Source organism: Vanessa atalanta, chromosome 20 (genome assembly GCF_905147765.1).
Source record: "Vanessa atalanta chromosome 20, ilVanAtal1.2, whole genome shotgun sequence".
In the NCBI taxonomy this organism is placed as follows: Eukaryota; Metazoa; Arthropoda; class Insecta; order Lepidoptera; family Nymphalidae; genus Vanessa; species Vanessa atalanta.
In genome coordinates, this window is record NC_061890.1 from 1,269,361 (window position 1) to 1,295,649 (window position 26,289).

The 26,289-nt window shown below is 32.8% G+C and overlaps 1 protein-coding gene across 8 annotated transcripts in view; it reads right to left on the reverse strand.

Moving 5' to 3' along the window:
* The window catches only part of LOC125071998 (T-box transcription factor TBX3-like), a 109,898-nt gene that overhangs the window by 72,944 nt on the left and 10,665 nt on the right, over nucleotides 1–26,289 (reverse strand). For 5 of the 8 annotated variants that reach the window (XM_047682454.1, XM_047682455.1, XM_047682453.1 and 2 more), the window contains exon 2: nucleotides 2,344–2,457. In XM_047682454.1, the coding sequence (XP_047538410.1) occupies nucleotides 2,344–2,457 (114 nt within the window). Of the gene's footprint in view, nucleotides 1–847; nucleotides 962–2,343; nucleotides 2,458–26,289 lie in introns of all 8 variants that reach the window. The other 3 variants (XM_047682459.1, XM_047682452.1, XM_047682458.1) reach the window with 1 other exon arrangement.

Sequence of the window (26,289 nt, forward strand, 5' to 3'; positions counted from 1 at the left end):
GCACACATTACATTCCATTACAAACCTTAATCCAAAATCGTAATAAGTCTAAACTTCGAAAGACTCGAAACGACCAAGGTTAAAACATCATCAATAGCAAAAACTAATTAAAAATCTACTAATGAAAGTGAAATATTTTTTTTTTTAATTAAAATGAACACGCGGCTCCGGAGACAGGTGGCCGCATAAATTATAAACATTATGACGTTATAAACAATGTATTTTTGACACAACATCGAAACTTACCGAGGCGTGTAAATATTCATTCAGTTAAAAATCTTGCCTCTTAAAACTTGTCAAACTGCATGCAAACGAAATCAGTGTAAGGTGTCAATGTCAAATAATGATGATGGTTACATGCGCATGATACGGGATCCAAAAGCACTATAGAGTAATTACAATTAGTCAGCTGTGGGTTATAAGCAATGCGAATTGAAGAGGTCTGCGTAGAGTGGAACAAAATTGGAGGTAAATCTGCGGCAAGCGTACGACCATTTCGATTCAAAAATGGCCTAACCATACGTGATGAGATTTGTAATTAGACCAGTCCGCGTTCAGAGACGATCATTCGCTCTGTAGAATATCCGGTTCGTTAACAAAACGGTAAAACGTCGAAGGCGTTGTGGAAAAACGAAATATTTAACCAATTTGGCTGTAAAGACATATATTTTTAACCACGCAGATCCCTATCCTTCACATAAAAACGCATGCTTCTTGCCTTATTGTTCTTTTAAAATAACGAATTACATTAAAATAAGATCGACCTACTCGGCGTCCGAAACGGAGCCGTCATAATCGCTACAATACTCTTATTTTAATTTAATTCCTCCGTCACTTCTGTATATACCTGTTGTGGAATTTGTATCTGCAATCGTCGGCAGCTACGATGTCCATTAGCAAAATGTATTTTGCTTTTTTATCAAGACCAGAAACGCGAACTTTGTAGGCAGGAAACATACGTCTGCAAGCAATACGAGAGAAAAACATGGATTGGGACTCGTTCTTTGCGACAACGATTTGACATCACGTCGATTGTGAGACATGCCGCTAGACTAGTTTCACTTTTTGTGCTAGTTCGATCTCAACCGCTGTGTTAGCTTGTGATGTGCCGCACTCATTACATGTATTTACATTTAACATATAACACATTTCGAAGAAGTTATCACGTTTACTGTTCATCCGAATTATGATTTTACGCCGCGTTAACTTTAGTGAAGCGTTACAAAGTATTTTTAAAGACAAAAAGTGTATCGCCTAAAACTAACCAAAAACCGTAAGTCGCCCGTTTAGGCGTTTTGCGATGTCGCGAAACGTGACCGACGCACGTGACCGTATTTAATCCAAAAATGAGACCCGAATAATACAAAAGTTTTCTCAAATGAAGTAATATTTTACTGATTGAGTAATACCTATGTGAATAATGATTTGTAATAATTAATTATCATATTAACGGCGCTAGACGGCCGGTTCTTTTGTCGGCGACGATATCGGTTTATAGCTGAGTCACACACGAATTTTCGACCGGAATGCTTGGGTCGTATTAATTAACGGATATTAAATCGAAGTTTATCGATCGCATCTCGATGTTGCCAAACCTGCGCGTCGGCGGTTTTGATACTTGCCTTCGATCGGCGGCTGGACATAAAATTGTAAGACGGACCTTATCGCGTCATGTCATCGAGAATTAAACAATGTACACGATCAAATACGATGATTATTGAATTCGGATGAGGCTAATGATTTAGTTGCAAGGTTGGTGAGCCGAGTTCGTTTCAACAGCAATCAGCGTAAAATTCCATTTAGTTGATTTAGTAAGTAAGATACTCCGTACTTCTCACCTCTGATATCGTTTAGTCGGTTTTTTCGATTACCGCTGCGGCGTTTGAGACAAAGATATTTTAATGATATTACCCATTGGATGCGCGTTGAATCCTTAATCGTTGGATGATTCCAGGCGATGTTCGCTTCCCGTAATGTCGTTGCCCTTAAATTGAGCGTAGTTACGAATTGTTTACAGACAATTAAGAGCGTATCGGAATTAAATTGGTGGGAACTAGTGCAATGTGTGGGCAGAATCACAAGCTTAATGAAGAAGCGTGTAACGGTACTCGATATAGCTGCAGTATCTCCGATCGACGGTCAGTCAATTACATTGTTACTGACAGATTTCACGAGAAAATGTGACAAATAATTTGCGACATTTTCTGCGATATCTGTTACATTGGACCAGCAATTTAGAGAATGATCTCTAAACTCTTGGTTACGCAATCGTGGGAAGGGAAGGAGCTATATGAAGAAGGCTTTTGATGATGAAGGTCCCAGCGTGATGACGAAGAGTTCTACCTGTTATGAAACTTATATCGGTAGTCGTCGGCTGCAACGATGTCCAGTAGGAGGATGTATTTCGCTTTCGCGTCCAATCCGGACACGCGGAACTTCATTTGTGGAAACATTTGTCTGGAAATGAATGATCGTTTATCTCCACCGATCTTAAGATAGGAGGTCATCTGGTTACATTTAAATAAAACATTTTATATAAGAAACGTAAATATTTGAATTGAATACAAAAATAATAGTGCGAAATCGTTTTTCGTTTCTGATATAAAATCATTACATCTTACAAATAACATCTTAACGCTAACATGGGCTTCAACACCGCGGTCGCTCTTTAAATACCCATATAAACTTTCAATATCTTAATTCTGACCGAGTGCTACAAGCATTTTCTTCGTGCCAACTCCGTAACTGTTGGTAGTTTACACGATATAATTCAAGTGGTCAGTGGTCAGTGTGAACGCAGTTTACCGCTCATTAGACCCTGATTTATCGTCGTTACGTGATGACCACGGAGTGTTTGCCGACAGGCTGATTGATGTCGTGCCGTGAGCAGATTCGTTTAGAATAACAAGTATTAAGTTTAACATTTTATTAAGCGAACAAAATCCGTCTCGTGACTTATGTTTTAGGAACAGATGGAATCGTTGCCTGTTTTCTTACGAAACACTTTGAATTAATTTGAGCGTTGCTTTTATACATGGTGCTCTATTCGATTTTAAGTTTATCGAAATCTGTCTACGTGGATGCATTTTCGCCTTCACTTCAAATTCCAATTGAAGACATTTTGTGCTGTTTATTCATTGCCTTACTTAGCATATATCGAGTATTATGCAATGTATGTATACTTATTGCGTAATACCCGCAGTAGCTAAAAACAAACAATCTGCAACCGCACAGTGTCGTCGCTAAGTAATCCAATACATTAAACGTTTAAACGCCCATCATAACCTGGCCTCCTGTACAACAAACATTTCATATAATGTCGCCTGTTTATGTATGTAGGTAGCTGCAACCAAAAGATCATCACACTGGTTGAAATCCGTGTCAAGTTTTACAAGATATCTGATTTCGCTACACCACAATGCTAACTATGGATCTTTTTATATTGGTTATTTTTACTTAAAGTCATACGAGTACAATGATTCGATTGTAAATAATTATTTATTCTGAAGATTGTTTTATAAGACTGTGATAAACAACTGAGAAAAACATTCTTATTTCAAATCCAAATTATCGCGTTCACATAACAACAGTCGATTATTCGAGCACAGATAACTAAAGGTTCTAATAACGCCTCTTTCATTAAAACTCCTTAAGCATTTATATAAATAATTCTGACAAGGATACGTTTGTGGATAATTAATTAGAGAGTAATTAATACATCTTATCGCGTTCGTTGCGATTGTACATGCATTCATTAAAAATCTGTATCGTGAATGGTCGCCATGTTTACTGAATTAATAATTTGTTGTGTGAAACCAATTAATTAATTATAAGCAGTATTTCTACTGTGCAAACATTTGTAAGGTGTTTGCTACATTTTAAGATAAGATAAAAAAATATCGAAGTTTTTTTTTTTTAATACAGACTATGACAACGATTTTCTTTATACAGATTAACAATAACAATGTACGAATATTTTTAATCTGTTGTATACGTGATATCGAGCTATAGCTGTATCAAACAGAGAAGTTTTTACGTCTTTTGTTTTTGTAAATATTTTATATCCATTAAAGTGAAAGGTCGTCAACAAGTTTTAAAATATCACAATGTTTTTTTAAAAAACGAACTGTTCAAATATTTTTTTTTTACAAAACTGACATTTAGAACAAAAAAAAAAATTCACTTCGTGTCAAGACATCAACTAAAACATTTTACTTATACATATTCAATTATTCAACTAGAAAAACCGGTAATATAACAACATTTGTTGACCTAGGTCCTAATTCTTCACATTTCAAACTCAACGTTGAACTTATTAAAAATTCAACCTTATTACTATAACTATAGAATTTTTTTTGGCATGAACGTGGGAAATAGCTGAGTTCGCCTCGTACAATGGGCTCGCTAAGTATGGCGTAGGACTCTTATAAGGTGCCGCGCTACGGTGACAATTTTCCTTCAAACATTGACGTACATGGTCGTGGTTTTAATGTAGTCCGTTGCCTTTCAACCGACTAAGCTGCAAACAACGAATTATGTGTTTACGATGTTTGTTTTTAAATAAATTGTTATTTTATGTTGTCATTGAAAACTAAAATTTCGAAGTGGCCCATTGGTTAGAACTAACGTATCTTAATCAAGGAATTTGGGTTCAAAACCGGACAATATTGAATTTTGTAGTGCGTGTTAGGCGGTGAAGGAAAACATTGTGGCAAAATCTAAATCACAATACAACAGTAGAAATCAATAAAATTTAAATATACTTTATTCAAGTACACTTTTACAAGCACTAAAGGTTTCCGGTTCGGAATGTAGACTCTACCGAGAAGAACCGGCAAGAAAGTCAGTAGATACTCTTTTCCAAAATTTAAAATACAAAGTGATGTTAGTTAAATACAATTATATTTGTATAATAACATATTTAGACAGTTTCTTTATTGTTTATTAAATTTAAAGTAGACGCACTTTATACAACTGTTACCATTTAACAGACAGACAGATTTTATATAGCGGGCGATATCTCTTTTGAAATTGGAATAAAGACTAATTTGATTATAATGAATGTATCCGTTTTTCTGTTCGCATGTATCACCTTTACTTAAACGCAGTCATTATGAAAAATGAATACGTCATACATGTACTCAACATATATTAAGGGCATGTGTACATTAACATTATTGTATATTAAAGGTTATGTGTACGCGCTTAAACAGTCATACTTCAGGCATTTATTTATGAGTTATTGTTAACTTTTGTAATTTATCGGTCCATTATCATTTCTAAAACAAGGTTTTAATTAATTATTTATGACTAGAGGAAAAAGAGCGGGGACGGTTACAAAAAAATTTGCGTCTGTAGTTTAAACCGTCTGTCAATTAAAACCAGACGTCACAGATAAACGAAAAATGAATAGTTTTTTTTTTTAATTCATTTTATTAATTTTTATTCGCTGAGGTGGAAATGGAACGCGACATCATTGATCAGTGGTGTATAGATTTGCAATAAGGAATTATCTGTCACTAACTGTCCCGACTTCGTTCGGGTAAAATTCATACAAAGTGAAAACCTCCCCTTAAATTGATTTTTCAAAAAAAAACCTTTCTAATATTATACATTCCAAATTTAAACATTTAGTTTTAATAGTGTATTTTTTATTTCGATTCGATATGGCATAGTAGATAGAATAGGTGACTTTTAAAGTGAGCTGGCGGGTTCAAAAGGCGAGTATTTTTTGAAATTGAGCTTGATTTGCTTGTGGAATTCATCTAATGTTTGACGGTTACACATAATGTCGTCAGGAACCAGTATTGAATTAAATTCAGTCATGCATGTTCAGCCGCACTGAAGCAACGTGCTGAAGTACTTAAGCACCAATCCTTGTCAACAGGAGAGGGCTCCTTTCCTCCACAATAGTATATTTACTTCATGTTACTGATCTAACTTAATGTGGTCTATTCAAGAAATTTGATTTCGTGTCAAAAAAGCACAGATAAATAGTTCATATTACTTAATACAAGTTTATATTAATGAAAAAATAGCGTGGATATAATATTTCTTGATTTCCAGGCAAGATATATATAAATGTAATTGTACTTTATTGACATACTCTTTGATTAAAATGGGGAAAAACAGTTTCTACTGATTTTCATCTATGTAGATGAAAATCATAGTACTTACCGAACCGGTAAAAAAAAAATTAAAATTGTAACATGATTCAAAAGTGCTTTTATGAGTCTACATGAATTAAGACTATTTTGATTATTATAAGAAAGATGTTTTTCACAAATACAGGCTCTTGTCTGACTATCATAGTTCGATGGTGACAAAATAAATTTCAACCATCCCTGACATCGCCAAAGCGCCACCTTGGGAACTAAGATGGTACGTCTCTAGTACCTGCAGCTTTACTGGCTCACTCATCCTTCAAACCGGAACACATAAATACTAAAAATTATTGTTCAGAGGTAGAATAATGATAAGTAGGTTATACATACCACGAAGGGCTTGCACAAGGCCCTACTAAAACTGAGAATTTCTCATCAAAATCCTAATTTCACTAGCCCGGAATTTTAACCCTGGAGCTAGGGACTGCAGTTGTATAAATCTGCCACTGTGCCAACGAGGCATTTCTCTCTCGTTATATCATATGTATTAGATATAGCATCGATCACCATACGTAAGGCTAATTATAAAGAACGGTTATTAGATCGACAAGTGTTGGGGGTTGATGCCTCAATGCGTCGCGTCGCTCTGAATGCGATATTAGCACACTCCACGATCCTACGATTGATATATATACAAACATACCTATTTATATATATATATATATGTGTGATTTGTTTTGAATATATTTAACTTTTAAGCGTCTTTTAATTCCGAAATTGTTTTTTTTTCCACGTGAGAAAGTTGAAAACTTATTTTTTTTATAAAGATGATTTTTATAATGACAGTTCTTGTTTAAACCCAGCTCGTAAGACCGGCTGCTCTCAAAAAATCATCACTTGTCAAAGTTTGATTTGAAAACGACAAGTTTTTTATACAATATTATATTAATAAAATAATTATTAAGATTTATTTATCTGTTTAGAAATATTACAAAATGAAATATAATAAACATAACCTCTATCATATTTTTTTATAATTAGTTTTCCGAAAACAATTGAGGTACAAACGCACACATACACAGATTAATTAAAATATATATAATACATAATTTTATAAATTTTTCAACTTATTTTTGATTCTGAACGCAAATGCACTTCGAAAATGCACTAAAAATTTCTATACTAAACAATTCTTATCAAGCTATTATTTTTTTGGCGAAAGTAGTTAATTTATATTAATAATTTTAAGTTGATATATGTACATATATGTATTTCTACTATATTTTATACCAATTTTTTTAAACGATTCAGTTCAAATGAAGTCACAATCAAATACGTCTGTATACGTTCAAGCAATTCGCCCGATCTAAGCGTGAAGTCATGAAACTCGTCGCTAAGCTCAAATAGAATTTCCCGTTCAAAAACCAAGCTAAAATCTATGCGTACCGCAGAATAATGAACGTGCGAAAAAAAGACAGTGCGAGCGAAATGCGTAGCTGTATATGTCCTAGTAAGGCGAGAACATTATCCTAATTAAGACCCTCGCGCAGAACCCAAGGGACGCAACTACAAACATTCCCGCAGGCAATAATGACGTGTAACACCATAACAATACGTTCGAATACGTCTTGTGACGTCTTTAGTGTACGATTTTTATTTCCACATATCTAAAATTATAACATTTTCGAGACAAATAGGTGTATATTTCTAGGAGATGCATCCCTCGCATCAATTAACGTCAGTAATTGGGGGGTCATCGTGGAAATTCGCTTTAAAAAGGAAGGGGGGATGAAGGTGGTGTTCGGAGGGGGAGGTGCATCTGCTCACACGTTGACGCATTCTTGTGGCTTCGACCGAGCACGGCCCGGGAACAACGACGTCTTAATCTCCGTTTTAGTCTCATAAAGACTTTATCTGCTCTTTTGATTACAGGGTAAATTAATTTAACAAGTTCATCATCAAATAAAATTGTAAATATAATTTAAAACATATTGTTTAATTATGTAAATTTCACGTAATTAATTAAACTGTTATTAATTAGTTTCGAAGACGTAAAAGTTGTTTGTTGATTTATAAACTTTTTCATAATAAAAAAAATAAAAAAATAATCCGTATTTAAATGGAGATTAATGTACAGTGTCACTGGGCGTCATCGACTCACCTTTCACAAGAATCAGCAGACAGCAAGCTATACGTGACTAGCTATACGTGTAGGACAAATCGATTGTCAGTCACGAAAATTGTTATAAATATGGACTTATAAGGTGCGGTTTTTATTAAAAATTCATGAAGTATCGCCTCATTAGTTTTTATGTTACTAATTGTTGGAAGTGGCGCGAATTATGATGTTTTTTTTTTATCTATGTGTGCGTATTCTGTTGTTCACGGCAGATGTGTGGTAATATTAATTTTATCGTTGTATAATTAGTTTCAAAGTTTACCGCTTGGAATGTCATTGTTATTGTTGTTATTTTCAGTTGTTTTTTTTTATTGTTGATTTAATATACAATTTGTTGTTTTAAATAATATAATTTAGTGTGACTTTTTCTAGTGTTTATTCAATAGAGGTTAATTTTATATTACATAATTCTTATTGTTCGTGAAAATATTTCAACTTTAGTATAATGATAATACAAATATTATTCAGCTCGAATGTCGAGGTGGCTCAGTGGGTTGGAACACTTGAATCTTAGTCGAAGATTACGGCATAAGACCCACGCAAACACAACTTAGTTTTCATGAGCTTTTATCTCGGCGGTGAAGAAAAACATCGACTGGAAATCTGCCTGTGGCGAATTTTACCAAAATTCTGTCACATGTTCATCCATCAACCCACATTGGAACAGCTTGGTTGATTAAGTCTCAAATCTTCGCAAACGGAGATGAGGCTGAGAAGTGGGAAATAGACAGGCAACATTATAGCAGAATATGTATCCAAAATATCAGAAAATTCAGTGTTTGCCCGGTTTCGAGCCCGCAATCTTCGTTAAATGTTACCTGAACTGCACTACATTAAAATACGAGGACGAATTCATATTGGACGTGTACCGACAGCATGTGGGCCGCGCTCTTGGAGTTAAGAGCCCGGGAAACGGCCGCGTGGGCCGTAACGGTCCATTTTATGCATTGATAAAATTTCCAATGACTAATTCCTTGTTTATAAAAACGACGCGTAAACGATTGCAGATTTAATGGGCGCATCGGTCGTTCATTTGTGACAAATGTTTTAATTCAATTCTTGAATTTATATTATATATACTCTGTGGTGGTGCTTTATGAAAGTCCGTCTGGGTACGTAACAACAAATCATCTATTCTACTGCCAAGCAGCAATACTTTGTAGTAACTGCAGACATAAGAAATAAGTATAACGGCTCAGTTCTTAAGGTTGATGACGTATTATTTAACCATTTGGTTCGTGATGAGATGCATTAAAGCAGAGACAGACATTAACTTAGTTTTCACAAGCTCTTGTTTAAGTTAATTTATTACTATGTGTGGGTCAAGTGAATGGGGATACCATGTGAATTTTATACCACTTTCATTCAACCGAATGAGCCTTAATTGAGCTGGTGCTGTGACAAAACAATCAAGTATATTAACTTTCAGTTGTCGAAAATTACTGCCAAAAATTGTTTATAGTTCCATGATTATAGATGTACCTACCAATAGGGGAAAGGGGGTGTTAGGTCCCCTATGTCCTTTTCCACACCCTTGATAACATCTATTCATGATAGGTTAAATAGTTAAGATGTTAAGGCGTAACTCGCAAAACGAATCACTTTCGTATTCATTTTTCTTAGGAAGGTAAGATTTCCTTACTTTTTTAATGTTAAAATTTAATGATAATAAATTTACGACACATCTAGTGTCCTATATCAAGAGACGGTTGCCTCGCCCTGTTATATAGTATCGAGATCACCTATAAAGATAAGTGAATTCCACTACTGAACACCATCCTAGTAATTAATATGACAATAATTAAAGAATTCCCCAGTAATACGATAGATTGACAAATTGTGGAACTTAATAGATTTTGGAAAGATATTTCATATACCTGTAATTAATTTTGATAGATAGCCGAGATGGCCATCTAGCCAGTGGCTAGAACGCGTGCATCTTAACCGATGATTTCGGGTTCAAACCCAGGCAGGCACCACTGAAATTTCATGTGCTTAATTTGTTTTTTTTAAATTAATCTCGTGCTCGGCGGTGAAGGAAAACATCGTGAGGAAACCTGCATGTGTCTAATTTCAACGAAATTCTGCCACATGTGTATTCCGTCAACCCGCATTGGAGCAGGGTGGTGGAATATGATCCAAACCTTCTCCTCAAAGGGAGAGGAGGCCTTTATCCCAGCAGTGGGAGACATTTACGGGCTGCTAATGTATGCTAATGTAATGCTTGTTTTAATTTTAAAATAGACTAGCTAAACATTATTATTTATTTACCCTATTTAATACTGGCAATAAATCGCAAGTGAAATATTTTAAAACAAGCAATTCCTATCAATAAAGTATACACCTACATCGAATCGATTTTAACTCGATACCGCGAACACATTAAGACACAAAATATAAGTTAAAAATAAAAAATCGTGTTAAAAATAAAACAGGAAAAATGAGATGTTTTGTTTTATTTAATTCCGAGTTGAAATGATCTTAATGATTTTTTTATGAATTGTTAATAGCTTCGAGCGTCGTTAAACTCTACAAGGGTTAAGTTTTTGTACGACTGTATTTTTCTTAAGTTATATGTTTAGGATGAAAGATCGGGAGTAAAACAGCGGGGAGCGGTCAGATTTTGGAGATTATTTAATGCGGACATACTATTATTTAAAACTATTTGTATGTTACCTTCAATTTCTAAATTAAGTAAGTGATATTTTTGTTTTTTTTCGTTTGATATTATGGCGAGTTTTTTATTTTTTATCTGTTTTAAAATAAGTAATTATCGTTACTACCTTATTGAATTACTGGTTCTCAAATTAAACGAAAATATGTTTTGTATTTATATTTCGAAATTGACTCAAACGGAAATACGAACATACTCGTTATGACATAAATCGAAAATGTATTAGCCTGTCAGATTAAATATGACACCGGAACAGCTTAAAGTGGCAATGTTAAAGTGTCTTTTAACTTGTTCGCGTAACATATTTAACGTTAAATAGCATGCAATGTCGCTGTTACGTTTTTTAACGAAAGCAATACTTTCAAATGTTGTAAAAAACGTTATTTAAAATAATATTATAGTACACAATGAAATAAATGCTCGTTTTCTATTAACAGTATTGAAGGATATCGATAATTTTGAAAATAAACGACTTAACAAAATGAACAAATAACGTTGCTCTAAGAAAATTTAAAAAAATAAAAATAAATTATTGATTTGAAATCATTATGTCACAGACAAAGTCACGGTCAAAATGTATTCAAAACTGAATTCCCTAAAAATTGATATATGTACGACCGCACCTATAAAAAGCCGACGCAATAATTAATGTCCTTCCCCCAGTTTACAACCTATTACAAGGACGATCACCTATACAACCTTTTTTGAACGTTCCTAAAAATTAAAAAAAAAAGGCCGAGCTCGTTTAGGGCGATGTGATTTAAGACAAAAGTCGGCGCGTTGGAAGAGATGGAAATAAAAAAGCTATAAATAACGATTAACAAAAAGCAGTGTCATCTCGTTTCTGTTATCGAAGGACCGGGCACCGGCTGACGGTAGCTGGACTAATCGACGTCGAAAACTATAGAGTAGCTATTGTTATTAAAATTTTTTGACGTTAACATTTATAAACCTGTTAATAGTACATTTGCTGAGATAATTTTAAAATGTATTTTTTTTTATTTTGATGTGAAATTGTATCTATCTGTAACATGTATTTTAATTTATTAATCTATAAGTAAATTTTAATAATTGATAATTTTTTAATAATCGATCATACATGAATGAATATTAAGAATGATTAAGGAAAACGACTCTTTATAATTTTGATAAGATTATTATAACATAACTTAAGTGGTGATCCTTGATGGATACTCACATAATTACACGCGTTTTTATTATATATAAGTACTTTCTATTGTAGAAGTAGGTATTATGAATAGACTTGGTGAGTGGCCGAGTCAGCTCTTACATGTGTATTTGTGTACCTAACTATTTAGAGCTTAACGCATGAAACGAATTAATTATCGATTATTTTACAAATAATGAGTCATTCAATTTATTTTAGACATAAGTTGAATGACGTCTAAATTACCTGACTACGTAGTTTAAAAAGAAAATTAATAATTAAGGTGCTTTTTACTTTTTGAAATGTCATTATCAATGTCACTGTCATGAAATTTAAAGGCTTAAAGTGAATAAAATTTCAAAGTCAAATGTCGATGCAACGTATTAGTGTAACGTTTGAGAGAAACGTCTCCGATGCATCAAGTTTTTATTTCCTTTTTCACTCCCTACTCACTTTTTTAACACGTACCGTTATATTTTATTTTCCTTTAATTATTGTAAAAATATTTTAAATTGTTCCGCAATTAATGTAAGTTTGGCGCGACGTCATGTATATAAACTAAATATTACATAACTTTTAACAAATTATATGCGTCGTCTATTGATGATTTATATTTTTATTTGTCATTTTCGACTCTATCGCTTGCCCTGTGAGATAGAGATAAGAGAGACGTGGTGTAACCTTGCCGGCGCCTTGGGGTGGGCTGCTCGTTACGGTACTACCCGTTTCAACTATTCGCGTTTCTGTTACGATTGATTGACAACTTAAATATTTAATCAATTAAAAATAATTAAATATTCGTTTTTCAAAAATTTTTAAATAACATATAATTTATATTTTATCAAAAAAAAAAAATATCAACTATATTATTTATTATTATAATTATAATTTATAGTTTTAGGCGGTTTTGTTAAAGACTAGAATCGGCCATGTTCGATTTTCGATGACGTCACACAGTCTATGACTTTCGAGACGTTTCTAGAAAACCAATGACACTTCATTTATGAATCTCTTATGTTCTTTAGGCTCTATACACACATGGCATGATTTCAGAATATAGGTAGGTTCAACACTATTCACTTTTTGATATATTTCGAACCTACCGTGAACTAAAAAAATAGTATTGCAGTAATGCGAAGTATAACCTCTATTACGGATTGAATTCCAAGCCATAAAAATAAGTTTATAATCCTACTATTCCAACTAGTATTATAATTATGAAAGATTGTATGTTTGAATGTTTGTTACTCGATCACGTAAAAACGACTGGTCAGGTTTGGATGAAATTTTGAATAAAGATAATTTATACCTTGACTGAACACAAAGGCTACCAAATACCTGCTCCGCCCTCCCACGTGAGGATGAACATTCGTTTTAATATAACTCAAAGAGATACAACCAACAAAATATTATTTGAAAACAGTCTCTCCAATTCTGATTCGATAATTTGTATAATTAAAATGTTTCAATGTATCAAATAATTAATTCTAATTAAAAAACGTAAATATTTACACAGTTCATTATTTCCTTCACAAACACAATCCATAACAGACCTTTGTCATCCTTCATCACGCGTAAAAAATAAAATAAAAAAAACAAAACCAAAGCGGGACGTTTGATCGGTCGGTGGCATCGACATGTCTACAAGTGTCGATTAGTCGCGAGAAAAAGTCGACAGAAACATGCAGTCGCTGTCATGTCGCATGTCGCTTGACCGACGTATTCAGAAATAGATCTTACGATAACGAATGAATAATTATTCAAATGGTTCAACTCGTTACGTTAAACGGAAAAAGTGGAGGAATTTAAGGATGCAGAGCTTCGTAGCGTTAGGGCTATGCCCACATCAACGGTATGTGAAGAATTCTCTCGAAGTTTCTCAACGTTTCATTTAATGGTATTAATTAGATTAATTACGAATAGAAAGCAAACAATTAGCCAAAATACGGTGATACACATTCGAGTGTCGCTCCGAATACGTGAGTCGTATTCTTATAAGGTTAGTGATGTGAACGTCCCGAAACGTGACCTATAAATGTCTTACCGAGTAGTTAATCGACTTAGTTGGTTTTATCGATACCCATACTAATGAATGCTACTGCACTACACTATAAAATTTTATAGCAAACATTTTATGTGAATCAATTAGTTCTATTTTTAAATTTTAAATTTTCAGTAAACTTTATTTGTAATTTAACAAAAAGCGTTTACAGTAATCAAATAAATTTAATATAAATAGAAAAATATTAGAGACGCAAAATAAGTCGCGCGCCAAAAAAAGGAAAAAGATGGCGGCGTATACAAAATGCCGGGAATGTATCCACGTGGAGTGGCCCCACGAATTCAGGGTCTTAAGGCTTTTTATTTTGGATGTCTCCCATTTGTTATACATTATACATATAGGCTGCCTATCGCGGCATCGGACAGGGAATTTACAGACGGCGCCACCGACCGAAGTTGTGTATACAGGAGGATTGTATTTAAAATTATGACTGTCAAAAAGTTTTTTTCATCTTCTTTCACATACGCCGAGTTTTAGAAGATGATTCGATGTAGTTAGTGAACTAATATTAATGTATATGGCTAAAAGGTTCTTTTTTAAACAATGTATTTATATATTAAAAAGATAATCAAACCTTTATTCCTTAATATAACAGCAGTTTAAGACTAAAATATGAACTCGATTACGAATACTTGACAAATATTTTTAATTCAAAATTAAACGAGGATAACTAGGAACAGCCTGTATATATCAAATTCGGGATTCGAACCGAACACAGAGGAATGCGTCGCGACATGAACTTATGAGTTACAGATCTCAGTTTTTTAGTCGCGGTGAAATGGCGGCGCGGAAAATTTAAGAACGATTGCGTTCCAAACAACCAAGTTTTTAATTAAACCTTTTTTTAACTGTTAATATATTTTATTAGATAATTATCATTAAGCTGAACGCTGAAATGCCGATGCTTATTATATTTTTAAAAAGTATTTCACGTTAAATTTACGTATTGTTCCAAATTCAAACACACTGATATATTCATTCTTCTTTGGTTAATCTAGGTTATAGTCGGACATTTTATAATGCTATTCGGTTTTCGCAGATAAGTTTATTTATTTATTTTTTAAATAGGTAGTCAGACAAGCAATTGGACCGCCCGATGATAAGTGGTCATCATAGCTCATATACGTGAAACTGTAGGCAAAATAAGCTACTTCTTACGTCGCCAATACACCCTAAATTTCGAAAAGACATTATACATTATGCCTGAAGGTACATTTATTCAATACAATGTTTGAAAATTACTTTTAAGCTGATGTTAAAAGCTTAGATACTTAACAAATGTCATTACATAAAAAAATTTACTCTATTAATAATTAATTGAGTTTTGCAAATATAGTGTTCTTGTATATGTAATAACGATTCGTGTTACAGATTAAATATGGTACGTTGTCTCGGCAGCCGGTTTCGACAAATGCGTGTTAAATTCAACACAAAGAAATTAGCGCTATTTAATTTATAATTGCACGTTGCGTTTGTTCTAATTATACTTATAACAAGTAATATTTACTAAACTAAAAGTATATTTAATAATACCATAAGTCATTCTATTGTGTATTATATTTTGCTACTTTAAATATTTTCGTAATAGGAAGAGAAGTATTTTTCCAGCACGAGCAAAGAAAAACATTTTAACACATAGAAGACAACACGTATATATTTTGTGTATGTAAGTGTGAGTGCATTTTTTTTCGTACACGTGCAAACGGTCTGTCCTACAATGCCCAAAAATTGGCTGGTAAAGATTTCTTTTAGCAATAAACCCTCATTTCTTTTGAATAAATGTATGGTATTTTTGTGTTGCATTTCAGTATTAAATAAAGAAATATATCTCAATCTGTAGTGTTTTTACTCATATTCATTATATCTTTTGTATGTAAATATTGTTAGTAAAACTGTGCTATTAAACGTTCCAACAAATAGTATTACTCGTCGTATGTTCGAGTACACGGAAGTGAGACGGCAATAAATAACGGCAAAACAAAAGCAAATCTATTTGCGCTCATTGCAAGAAACGGTCCTTGAGACGTATTTACAGCTAATTTGACAAAAACCCCGGTTGATATTCTCGAAATTCGGTCACTAATCATTCCACGTAGGAAGCTGAGATGTTACTGACGCTGAATGACAATCAGTGTGAGAAATACCAGTAAAAAAACCTAATAGTTTGCGCGTCACGCAAGACACGGCAACGGTAGTGAAAATTAACGATTATTAGTGTTGCCATATAAAAAAAAACATGTTGACACTACTCAGTATCATTTAATTACAAAAAATAACATTCACAATGAATTCCTACGTTATTTTTTTTTAATGTGACGTAAATATAATATGTAATGTTGTCATTACAATAAATTCACAAGTTCGTGAACAACAAATGCACAACATTATTGAATAAGTCGTCAACAGAACAAACAGATATTGAACATTGAATTGGCACTTGCAAATGTCGGCTATTATTTTTATTTGTGACCGTTTAAATGCACGCGATATAAATGATTCGTTTTCCCGCCAACTTTGTTTAAACAAAAAAACAAATTGACCGACAATCGTACATATTTTTTTTTTATCTTCACGCTCGATTGAGCGTTATTATTTAAGTAATTGGATGAAATTATAAGTAATTGGATGTGTTAGGAAACATGTCATATTATTACTTGCTGCAATTTTATAATGTGCTAAGAATTAAAACGATGTAATATAAAAAAATACACATATGGTACATTGTGCTACTAGTCTTATAATGACAGATTATATAAGACCACAGATGAATTATATATACTAGGCTTAATGTAAATATCGGAGCACTTTAAATTATTTAAAAAAAAATAGAGTTTTAAATAAAGAATTAATAATTATATTTTGTATAGGCGTGTGATATTTTAGTTAATTCTGCACAATTTAATAAAGTTTTTTATTCATTGATTCATTTTAAGTTAAAGTATTACGACGTTTTAATATAACATACTAATATGTTCATGATAAAAAACAAAAAACACAATAATATGGAAACATTTGTTTAAATCTTTACCAAAACCGATTGAATATATGCACTTTTATGTGGTTACGCAACATAACGTCAAACATTATAATTATCCTCTTCGTTTTCATAATATACGTACAATAAACACGTATTACAAACGCTGGTGTTGAAGTCCTTGATTTCAATTCGTCGAGTGACGTTCATAATGCGTTTCGAGCATATTTATTGATAAATTACACCTATTTAACCCCCAAATGTTGCAAATCAACGAGTCGCCGCAGCGCGAATTCGAGCGATACGACGCGCGACGCTCTGCGTACATCTACCTATTATTTTAATAAACTTATTTGAATTTGGTATCTACGAGTATGAGAGACGAAATGTTATAATACTATGAACGTGTTGATCTTAACTGATGATTCTGGGAATGAAGTCCATTAATCCTAATGAATTATATTAAGAAGAATCATTTCGTGTTCGGCGGTGAAAACGTGAGGAAATATATATGTTTCGGTTGAGAATTTGCGACCGTATCCATATGTATCCACCAACCTGTATTTGAGCGTGGCGTTATAGCCCCCTAACTTTCTCCACTAAAGTAAAGTTATAGCCTTTTATTTGTATTTAGTACAAAATACATTTGAAAAACGTTACATAAAACTCGATGCGTAATGTAAATTCGCATCGATCTGTGATTACATAATACATTGCTCGTCATTTCCAGTAATTCTACGATTTTTATGGCTCAATTCATGTCCGGGTCGGCGTTATTGTTCTCCGAATTATTCTGCCCACGCTTCGCGTCTGTTCGTTCAATCGACGCCTCTCCGAGCCATCACTCAGAAGATTTCGGCCGAACACTAAACTGTATCGAACGATTGGTACGCAACTCGAATGCACATCACTCATTATCGTCGTTATATTTGTTTCCTTTTTAATTTGCAATTGTTATTAGTTCTAGGAGTCAGCGAGTCTGCTCTCTCGGTTTTGGGTAAACAAGGACGTTAGGGTTCAGTGAGAACGAATGTATTTTATTTACGTACGTTTTTATTTACATTATAGAGAGGGGAATAATGTTAAGCATGTAAAGGGTATTGTTAAACAATTATTCATTGTAAACGTCTTAACGTAATGTGAAATTGTATTTGTTTATGCGATAAAAAAAAACACATACACACATTATAATGACATGATAATTTGCCATTATTGAAACGATAGAATAATAATTCTATCACAAAGAACGATGTAAACTTAACGAACGTATTTATTATTCACAATTATGATTATTCTTTTATTTCAAGAATGGAACCATTGAATAGAAAAATAATAAGAAATGGTCTACATGGTTGCGTTGTCACACAGAGCACGTAGGGTCACACACGGCTGCACTAAATATACCTAGGCGTTATTCTAGATGTGTACCCGACGTGTCTGAGGCTATCGAGATGTACGGAACGATATATGTATCTGTTTGTAAGATGACAGATTATAAAATGCATTTAGTTTACACTTAAGCTTGTATTGATATACTTAGATAATGCTAAGAAGTACATTGTGCATTATAAGATGTGATTAGGTATTAAGTATACGGGTCAGCGCACGGCTACCAAAACTCAACGCAAACGCAGAGTTAGCTTACGCAAACATGCAAACCAGCGTGTATACTCGAGAAAAATCGAAGCGCGACTCTGCGTATTGATTTATCCGTAGAAGTTACGTTTACGCTCGCGCAGATGCCTTCTTGCGTTAGTTTTTGCGTCTCTATTTTGGTTTGATACTCATGAGGAACAATCGATCTTTTTTTTGAATTGGCTTCAATATTATAAATTTCTTAGGAAGGTAAATAGTTCTGCCATAATATTTAGTATTACATTTACGTTGTATATGAATTGAATTAACACTGGCATTTGACCATATTTTCACAAGAACCAAGGTTAAAAGAGATCGCCTTTATCGATGAGGCCATCTTTAGTACCATTAGTTTCACTGTACTCGTTACTTCTTATTGAACAATGAGCGTATTACTGCCAACTATTTAGGTGTTTAAGAAAACTCCTTTGAATACTTTTATTTATTTTAATGAGTAAATAAAAAGTCAAAGTCATCAATTTATGGATTGTATTTGCGATTACACATGCCATTTTAATTTTTTTTCCAATCTTATCCCTTTTCAAAAGCCCGCCAAAACTACTTATAATTTTTCCACAGAAAATAAAATTTTAGGATAGGTCATAAGTCGATTAACAAAATTAACTTTCGATTCCAGTGGGCATTGATTATTATGGGTTCGAAATGTAAAGTAATTAACAATTTATCTGAACTACTATCATTTGCTTACACGTGTTAGGTAATCTGTGTCCTTTGTTTCCTGAAATCGTATGTGCATAATGTTTTTTTTAATGAGACACCTTCGCATTTATAAAGTGAGTTACGATTTAAATTTACGTATAAGATATGTATTAATAGTATATATGAATAAATATATCTTATATATAGCAGTGCAGATAATGAAGGTGATCCTTGTCACCAATGAAATCTACATGCTAACGAAAAGAGGTTTGATATAAATTTTGATAAGATCGAAACAAATTTAATATGAAATAGTAAACAACAGATAAATAATACTTAAAAAGACACCGACATAATGAAAGCCTATGAAAATAAGCTATATTATGGATAGGACCGTGATGAAGATCGACTTATCATAGTCATAAATCATAATGTTTTAGAGGTTTTTAAGTGGACACTATCTAACTGATTAGGCACAAAGATTCTTAGTGGCGCTTCCATGAAAGGATTTCTTTATTTTCGACCCTAGGGTCAGAAGATAGGCTTAATAGAGCTGATAATATTAAAAATATGGTCGTGAGACTAACCGAGATAATATGATTATCATCGCTGTAAATAGTTCTCCTTGATACGTTAACCTTTACTTGACGGTCGGGCTTCGTGCAACAGTAGGTAGGTACCGTAGACTTTACATTACATTACATTAACAGCCTGTAAATTTCCCACTGCTGGGATAAGGCCTCCTATCCCTTTGAGGAGAAGGTTTGGAGCATATTCCACCACGCTGCTCCAATGCGGCTTGGTGGAATACACATGTGGCAGAATTTCGTTTAAATTAGACACATGCAGGTTTCCTCACGATGTTTTCAACGTAACGTAATGCAAATAAACACAAATAAGCACAAATTAAGCACATGAAAATTTAGTGGTGCATGCCTGGGTTTGAAGTCGAAATCATCGGCTAACCTAATCACTGGGCCATCTCGTCTCACCGTAGACTTAGCTACTGCTAAAGAGCAATAATTTGTGTCCTGTGTTCAGGTTTGCATGATGATTGAACAGCTAGTCTAATTAAAGGCACAAAGTAAAATCTAGTCGTCATGATTAATGGCGTTTTGTTATTGTATGGAATATATTTAACACATCCATTGTCTATGACCCGTGGTATGGTGCTATTGTCTATGACCTTTCCATCATCGATGGTATCATTAAATATAAGTTTTTTTATTACTTTTGATAATATTTTATGTCTGTTTATCTTTATGTTCGTTTTGACTTAATGAGTTACATTCCTGAAGCGCTTTAAGTTATAAAAATCGATGATTATCAACTCATGAATAATAAATATTCTTACATACATACAACTATGTATATATTTATGTAACGCGCTATCATATATTATGAATCAATCTATAGGACTATATAAAAAAAAATTGAATATTATTAAGTATTGCATTTTTTTTTAGCTATCTGTTGTTAGTTAAGAAACCGACGACAGTAAACTCGTTGGTTTTTGAAAATTAAAAAAAAAACAAACTTTGGTTTATGGAGACGAGTCGCCGTGTCGCTAATTAGAGCTCTCATAAAACCTGAGGGTCCGTCGTCAATCAATGTTTAAGGGCACTGAGTTATTGGTGCAAGCGAGGTGCGAAGGGTGAAGTTGTAAAGATGGATATGGTAATTATTTAAAAAAAAAAAAAAAAACAATTAATTAAATATATTTTTTATTTTATCACTTAGATATTTATTTTGCGATCTTATTTTGTACGAAATATACAAAAAAATACTATTATATTATTATAATATATCTAAATTATTAACGAATTCGTTGTTTACTCGATACTTTAAATAAATCATAGCATTTATACTAATTTTATTATTTCTACGAGTAATTAATACCGCATATATCATTTCTAACATCCACGTCCGAAGTCCTTAACTGAATCGGTAACGCAATTGGTACCCAGCCTTATCTTTGTCGTGTGTGTAGCGAGCCTAACGTGATGTCATCGAACCAAGCGAAGGTTGAACAGATTGACAAGATTTTTATATTAGTACAAAAGAGCATTCGTGGAGAAAGCTAGCATTAAAAATGTTTTTAATCTGCCATCGTGTAAAAAACGGTGTCTTCCGCTGATTCCTCTTTCGAACCTGTTGTAGTTTATACTTTAATTATAAAAATCTAAGTCAATATATAATTGAATAATTTGAATTTGTAGAAAATGTAATTTACTTTTATACTTTGGTTTTGTTAACGAAAACAATTTATTATTATATATGTACGTACCTACATATGTTTATTTAATTCAATCCGCAGCCATGTTCCAGCGTTAAGTCCTTCCTACACAAAGGTAAAAAAATATTTGTTCCTTTTTTAAATATCAAAGTTTGTTTTTTAAATGTGTATTGTATAAATACCATAAAAATATATCAAAACCTTTTTTAAACTGTTGCATGCATTATATCCATTATATTGGCTGAATACTATTAGACTATGAAAATTTGTAATTTTGTTATAAAAAAAATATTTATGCATAAATAAAAAATATATGTAACTGAATCTACTCCTTAACGGTTTTACTAATTTTAATGATTTCTCTAAATAAATAAATTCTCGTTTAACTTTGTCGAAGTCGGGACAGGCAACTAGTATTATACCTATACATCGTTTCCATACATAAAACCTTAATTGAAAAGAGTTCTTATATAGCATGGATTAAAGTTCAAATTAGTAAAAATACTTTTCCAATTGAGGCAACATATACGAAATCAGTGAAGCAATTCTATATTTGTAATATAATTCAAGGTATTTTTTAATATAGGAGTTGGTACAAAAAATTAAATATTAATTACTTAAATAGGTGTAATTCAATATTATACATTACAAATTAGTATAATCTACGATCAAATTATATATATATAATTATATTTATCGTTGCATTTTAACTATTTGTTTAAACTAAAAAAGTTCCTTTATCTGTGGGACCATTCTGTGGGAACTAACTCGAAATTCGAAAATTATAAGAATTAAAAACTATAAAACACCCCTTTTTATGATATAGGTTGGCGGACAAGCAAATAGACCACCAACCATAGACAATGGCGCTATAATTCCTTACATCGCCAATTCGCCACCGACCTTAGGAACTACGACGTTATGTCCCTTCTGCCTGTTAGTTACACTTACCATAAGATGACATCTTTGCCTGTTATACATTTAAAAGAAGAGGTATTATATAGTGACATATAACATCAGGGCCCGACCTAACATATGGCTTTTTGGGCTTCAGCCCAGGGCCCCGTGGATTCAAGGGGGCCCCAGCTAAGTCGAGTCAAAGTCAAAAATAGACGATAATGCGAAAGAATCCATAACTTTATTAAATTAAACAGATCGTATGGTTTGCAGCCCTGCGAGTCCTGCAATTAATCAAACCCATTTAATTAAATTAATTCAAGTCTACATTCAGATATGTCTTAGCCCCTGAGTAGTGTTAGCCCAGGGCCCCTAAACTTACGGTCCGGTCCTGTATAACATAGAATAATTTTGTATTTTAGTAAAAATATTTCTATTATTTCAACTGAGCATAGTAACCATACTTGCTGTTCGAGAACATATTAAAGTATAAGCCATTTCTGTTAATATTTTATTCTATGTCAAATTATCCGTGAATTTGTTCATTGCGATTGTATTCCCCCCGTCTAATTCGAGGTTCCGTAACACTCTACAGGGATTTGGAGATACGTAATTGAAACACCGATAAGTAGGTAAGTAAGTTGATTATATAAAAAGCGTATGTTTGAAAATATTTATAATCTGTGATGTTTTGAATAATCGAAGATTTTTTTAAATAATTTTAATTTTTGAAGAATTTTATAACAAGAACATGAATGTCACGTTTATAATCTAAATTTAAAGCTGATGAAACGGCGACGCGAAACTTCACATATAATCATACTATATGCTAAAACTTTTTCCGAAACGCGTTGCTTCTACTGGTATCAGTTATATATGTACCTATATATTTAGATAGCTATTTAAAAAAATCGTCTCATCATTAGGAGTATTAACCATCCCTTCGATCACCAACACGTCATCTATCTTGAAAATTTACACTGGCTCAATCACGCTTAAAACCGGAACACAACATTACAAAATCTTGCTGCTTGGTGGTAGAATATGTGATGTGGGTGTGGTACTAAGGCTTGCACAAAGCCCTACCACCATGTAAATGTTTTTAAGTATATTATGTTGTAGTTATAAAATTATGTGGTATTGTTTCTAATAGATGGTTTATGTGTCACGCGCTTCCATTATTTCATAGCTAAACGCCTCGACCACACAAGAGGACAATGGAGACGACTGTATTTAATAACTATAGGCATATTTTGATTGTGTTTCGTAAACCTAGTGTTTTCTAACATTTTTAATTGTTGTTCTAACGTTATAATTTCGATATGTCTACTCCACAGTTTTTAAATTGTTATTGTTTTGTTTAATTTTACATTTTGATAAATATCGTATTCTCCTAAAGTGCTGTCAGTTAAAGTTTGTCAAACTTTGTAGGTTACATCTCAATACCTAAGGTAAATGCATTCCTTCGAAAGCCTTACGAATACCTTTTTTTAAATTAATTATCTGTAGGTTATGACTCCAAACTACAAGATCGTATTTAGAACGCAAGTTTTCTAGAACGTTTCTGCGATGTTTAACGCTTCGTTATCGTCGATTTAAATAAAATTATTAAACTAAAATTGAAAATTAAATATACACAATAAAGTGAAAAATTCATGAATATTCAATATGTATTTATTTATTCATAGGTTTATTGATATTCTCTTTCAACAACATCACCACGAAAACCTAACGTCTACCCTACACGCTCATTTTTATAAAAAAACATCACTAGCAACGAAATAAAACCGTGCGTAATAAAACAATCTCAATAAGGTGTATGAATATGTTATTTTTTCACAATTTAAAATGTAAATTTAATTAACATTCTATATACGTTTTTTATCTGATAAAAGTCATTTTTATAATAAATGTATTTAATCTTTATTCGATTCAACTGTTGGTGAAGTAAATATGGTTGTATTGAAATAATTTTACACATGAAACGAGCTAAACGAAGCACCTTTATGAAGTCAATAGCCGTGAAAGTATTGATGGAAACAATAAGGCTATAAATCTAAGCGAGATTGATCTCTGGACGGCTCGTCTAAACAGCGAGTCTAAATAGCATAGTTACAAAATTATAGAAAAAATCCTTTCCAAATTTAAAGTGGCTCAAAATACCGCCTTCCTTTCCTTATTTAAATTTAAAATAAAAAAAACTATACGAGGGTAAACAATAAAACGAAAAACTCATGATTTGCATAGGTACATTAACAACTTTCCACACTTTTACGCGTTTATGATAATTCGTAATGATTATAAGCAAGCTCCTGTTGAAATGCATCACCATATCGTTCGCGTGTTACCAGCAAAAGGAATAAATAATATTTCTTTGAAACTAAGCAAAAAGTTTTTAATAATCACGGTCCAATAGACCGACGGAGTAATTTTATAACACGTCATAAATTCTGCAATGACGAGGAAACGGCTGTACGTGTATTGTAATAAGGGTGAGAATCTTCTGGACGTGTTAATCTTCACGCATAGAGAAACTAATACTAATAATTATCCGCAGGAGGTGTTTAATTATATCTATTTATCGGTTATTAGTCCATTTGGCATATCTCGTTAGAGATATCGCGGTGCAGGGCCGTCAGAAACGGTTTTTGTTACTTTTAGCAACTTACGCGAAAATTTCATACTTATTAAATTCTTGAATTATGTCAAAAGTGTGAGTTTTTTAATGTTGCATACGTCTTTTTATATTATCAATGTGTTGTAATTATTTAGCAAATTATTGATATGTGAGACTTGTCGCCTGTTTCTGAAATACAGAGAATTCAGATTTAATAATCTGGATTAATGTTGAACGCTCATTGATCGAAGATTGCATCATCGGCTGCCATCAGCCAATGAGCAGTGGAGGTAAAATTAAGTAACAAACACGGTTAATTTAATAATTAAGGTAATATTATCTAAGTAGTCCTCTCCAATCCAGTCGATAAGACTCTCGACAGTGTAGGTACCTATCTCTGTCATAGTTTGATGGGAGGCATTCCGACAAATCTGACGAGCGCTCAGTCGGTAGTTTTTGAATCCCGGGAATCGAATCCTAGACCAATGTAACCGCATTAGCTAGTAAGTAGCTACTAACAATACAGTAGAAGATTTTGTTTTTCAATAAAACAATTTTAATTACAAAGTTTGTACAGCCACAGATTTCATGACCTAAGAATGTTCTAGATGTGTATCTATATCAGTAATTACATCAATTTGTAAGATGATGGCATGTTGAGAAGTAATTAATTAATCGCAGACACGTTACGCATTCTGTTTTGCTCTTTACACTTCTTAGATTTTATCTTTATGACAGAAAATCTGACGTAAGTAAAGTAAAGCTGATTATTAATTGAGATAGTTTTGAAACTGGCTGTTCGGGACGTTTCCAATGCCATTAAAATACAAAAAAGTTTCAATATTAAAAAAAAGTTTAATTTTATAATACTGTTCCTTTCATTTTTTTAAATATATAAACATCTATTACGTATTTTTTATTCAGAAAAAAAAATTGTTCTTAATCTGTATTTCGTGTATGTGCCTATATTTTTTTTTAATAAGATCTTTGAATAAATCCTCCTTTTGACAGATTATTTTAGACAGCAGCTGTCACATTACTTTACTATATACGTTGTGTTCACTCATTACAGAACATACAAAT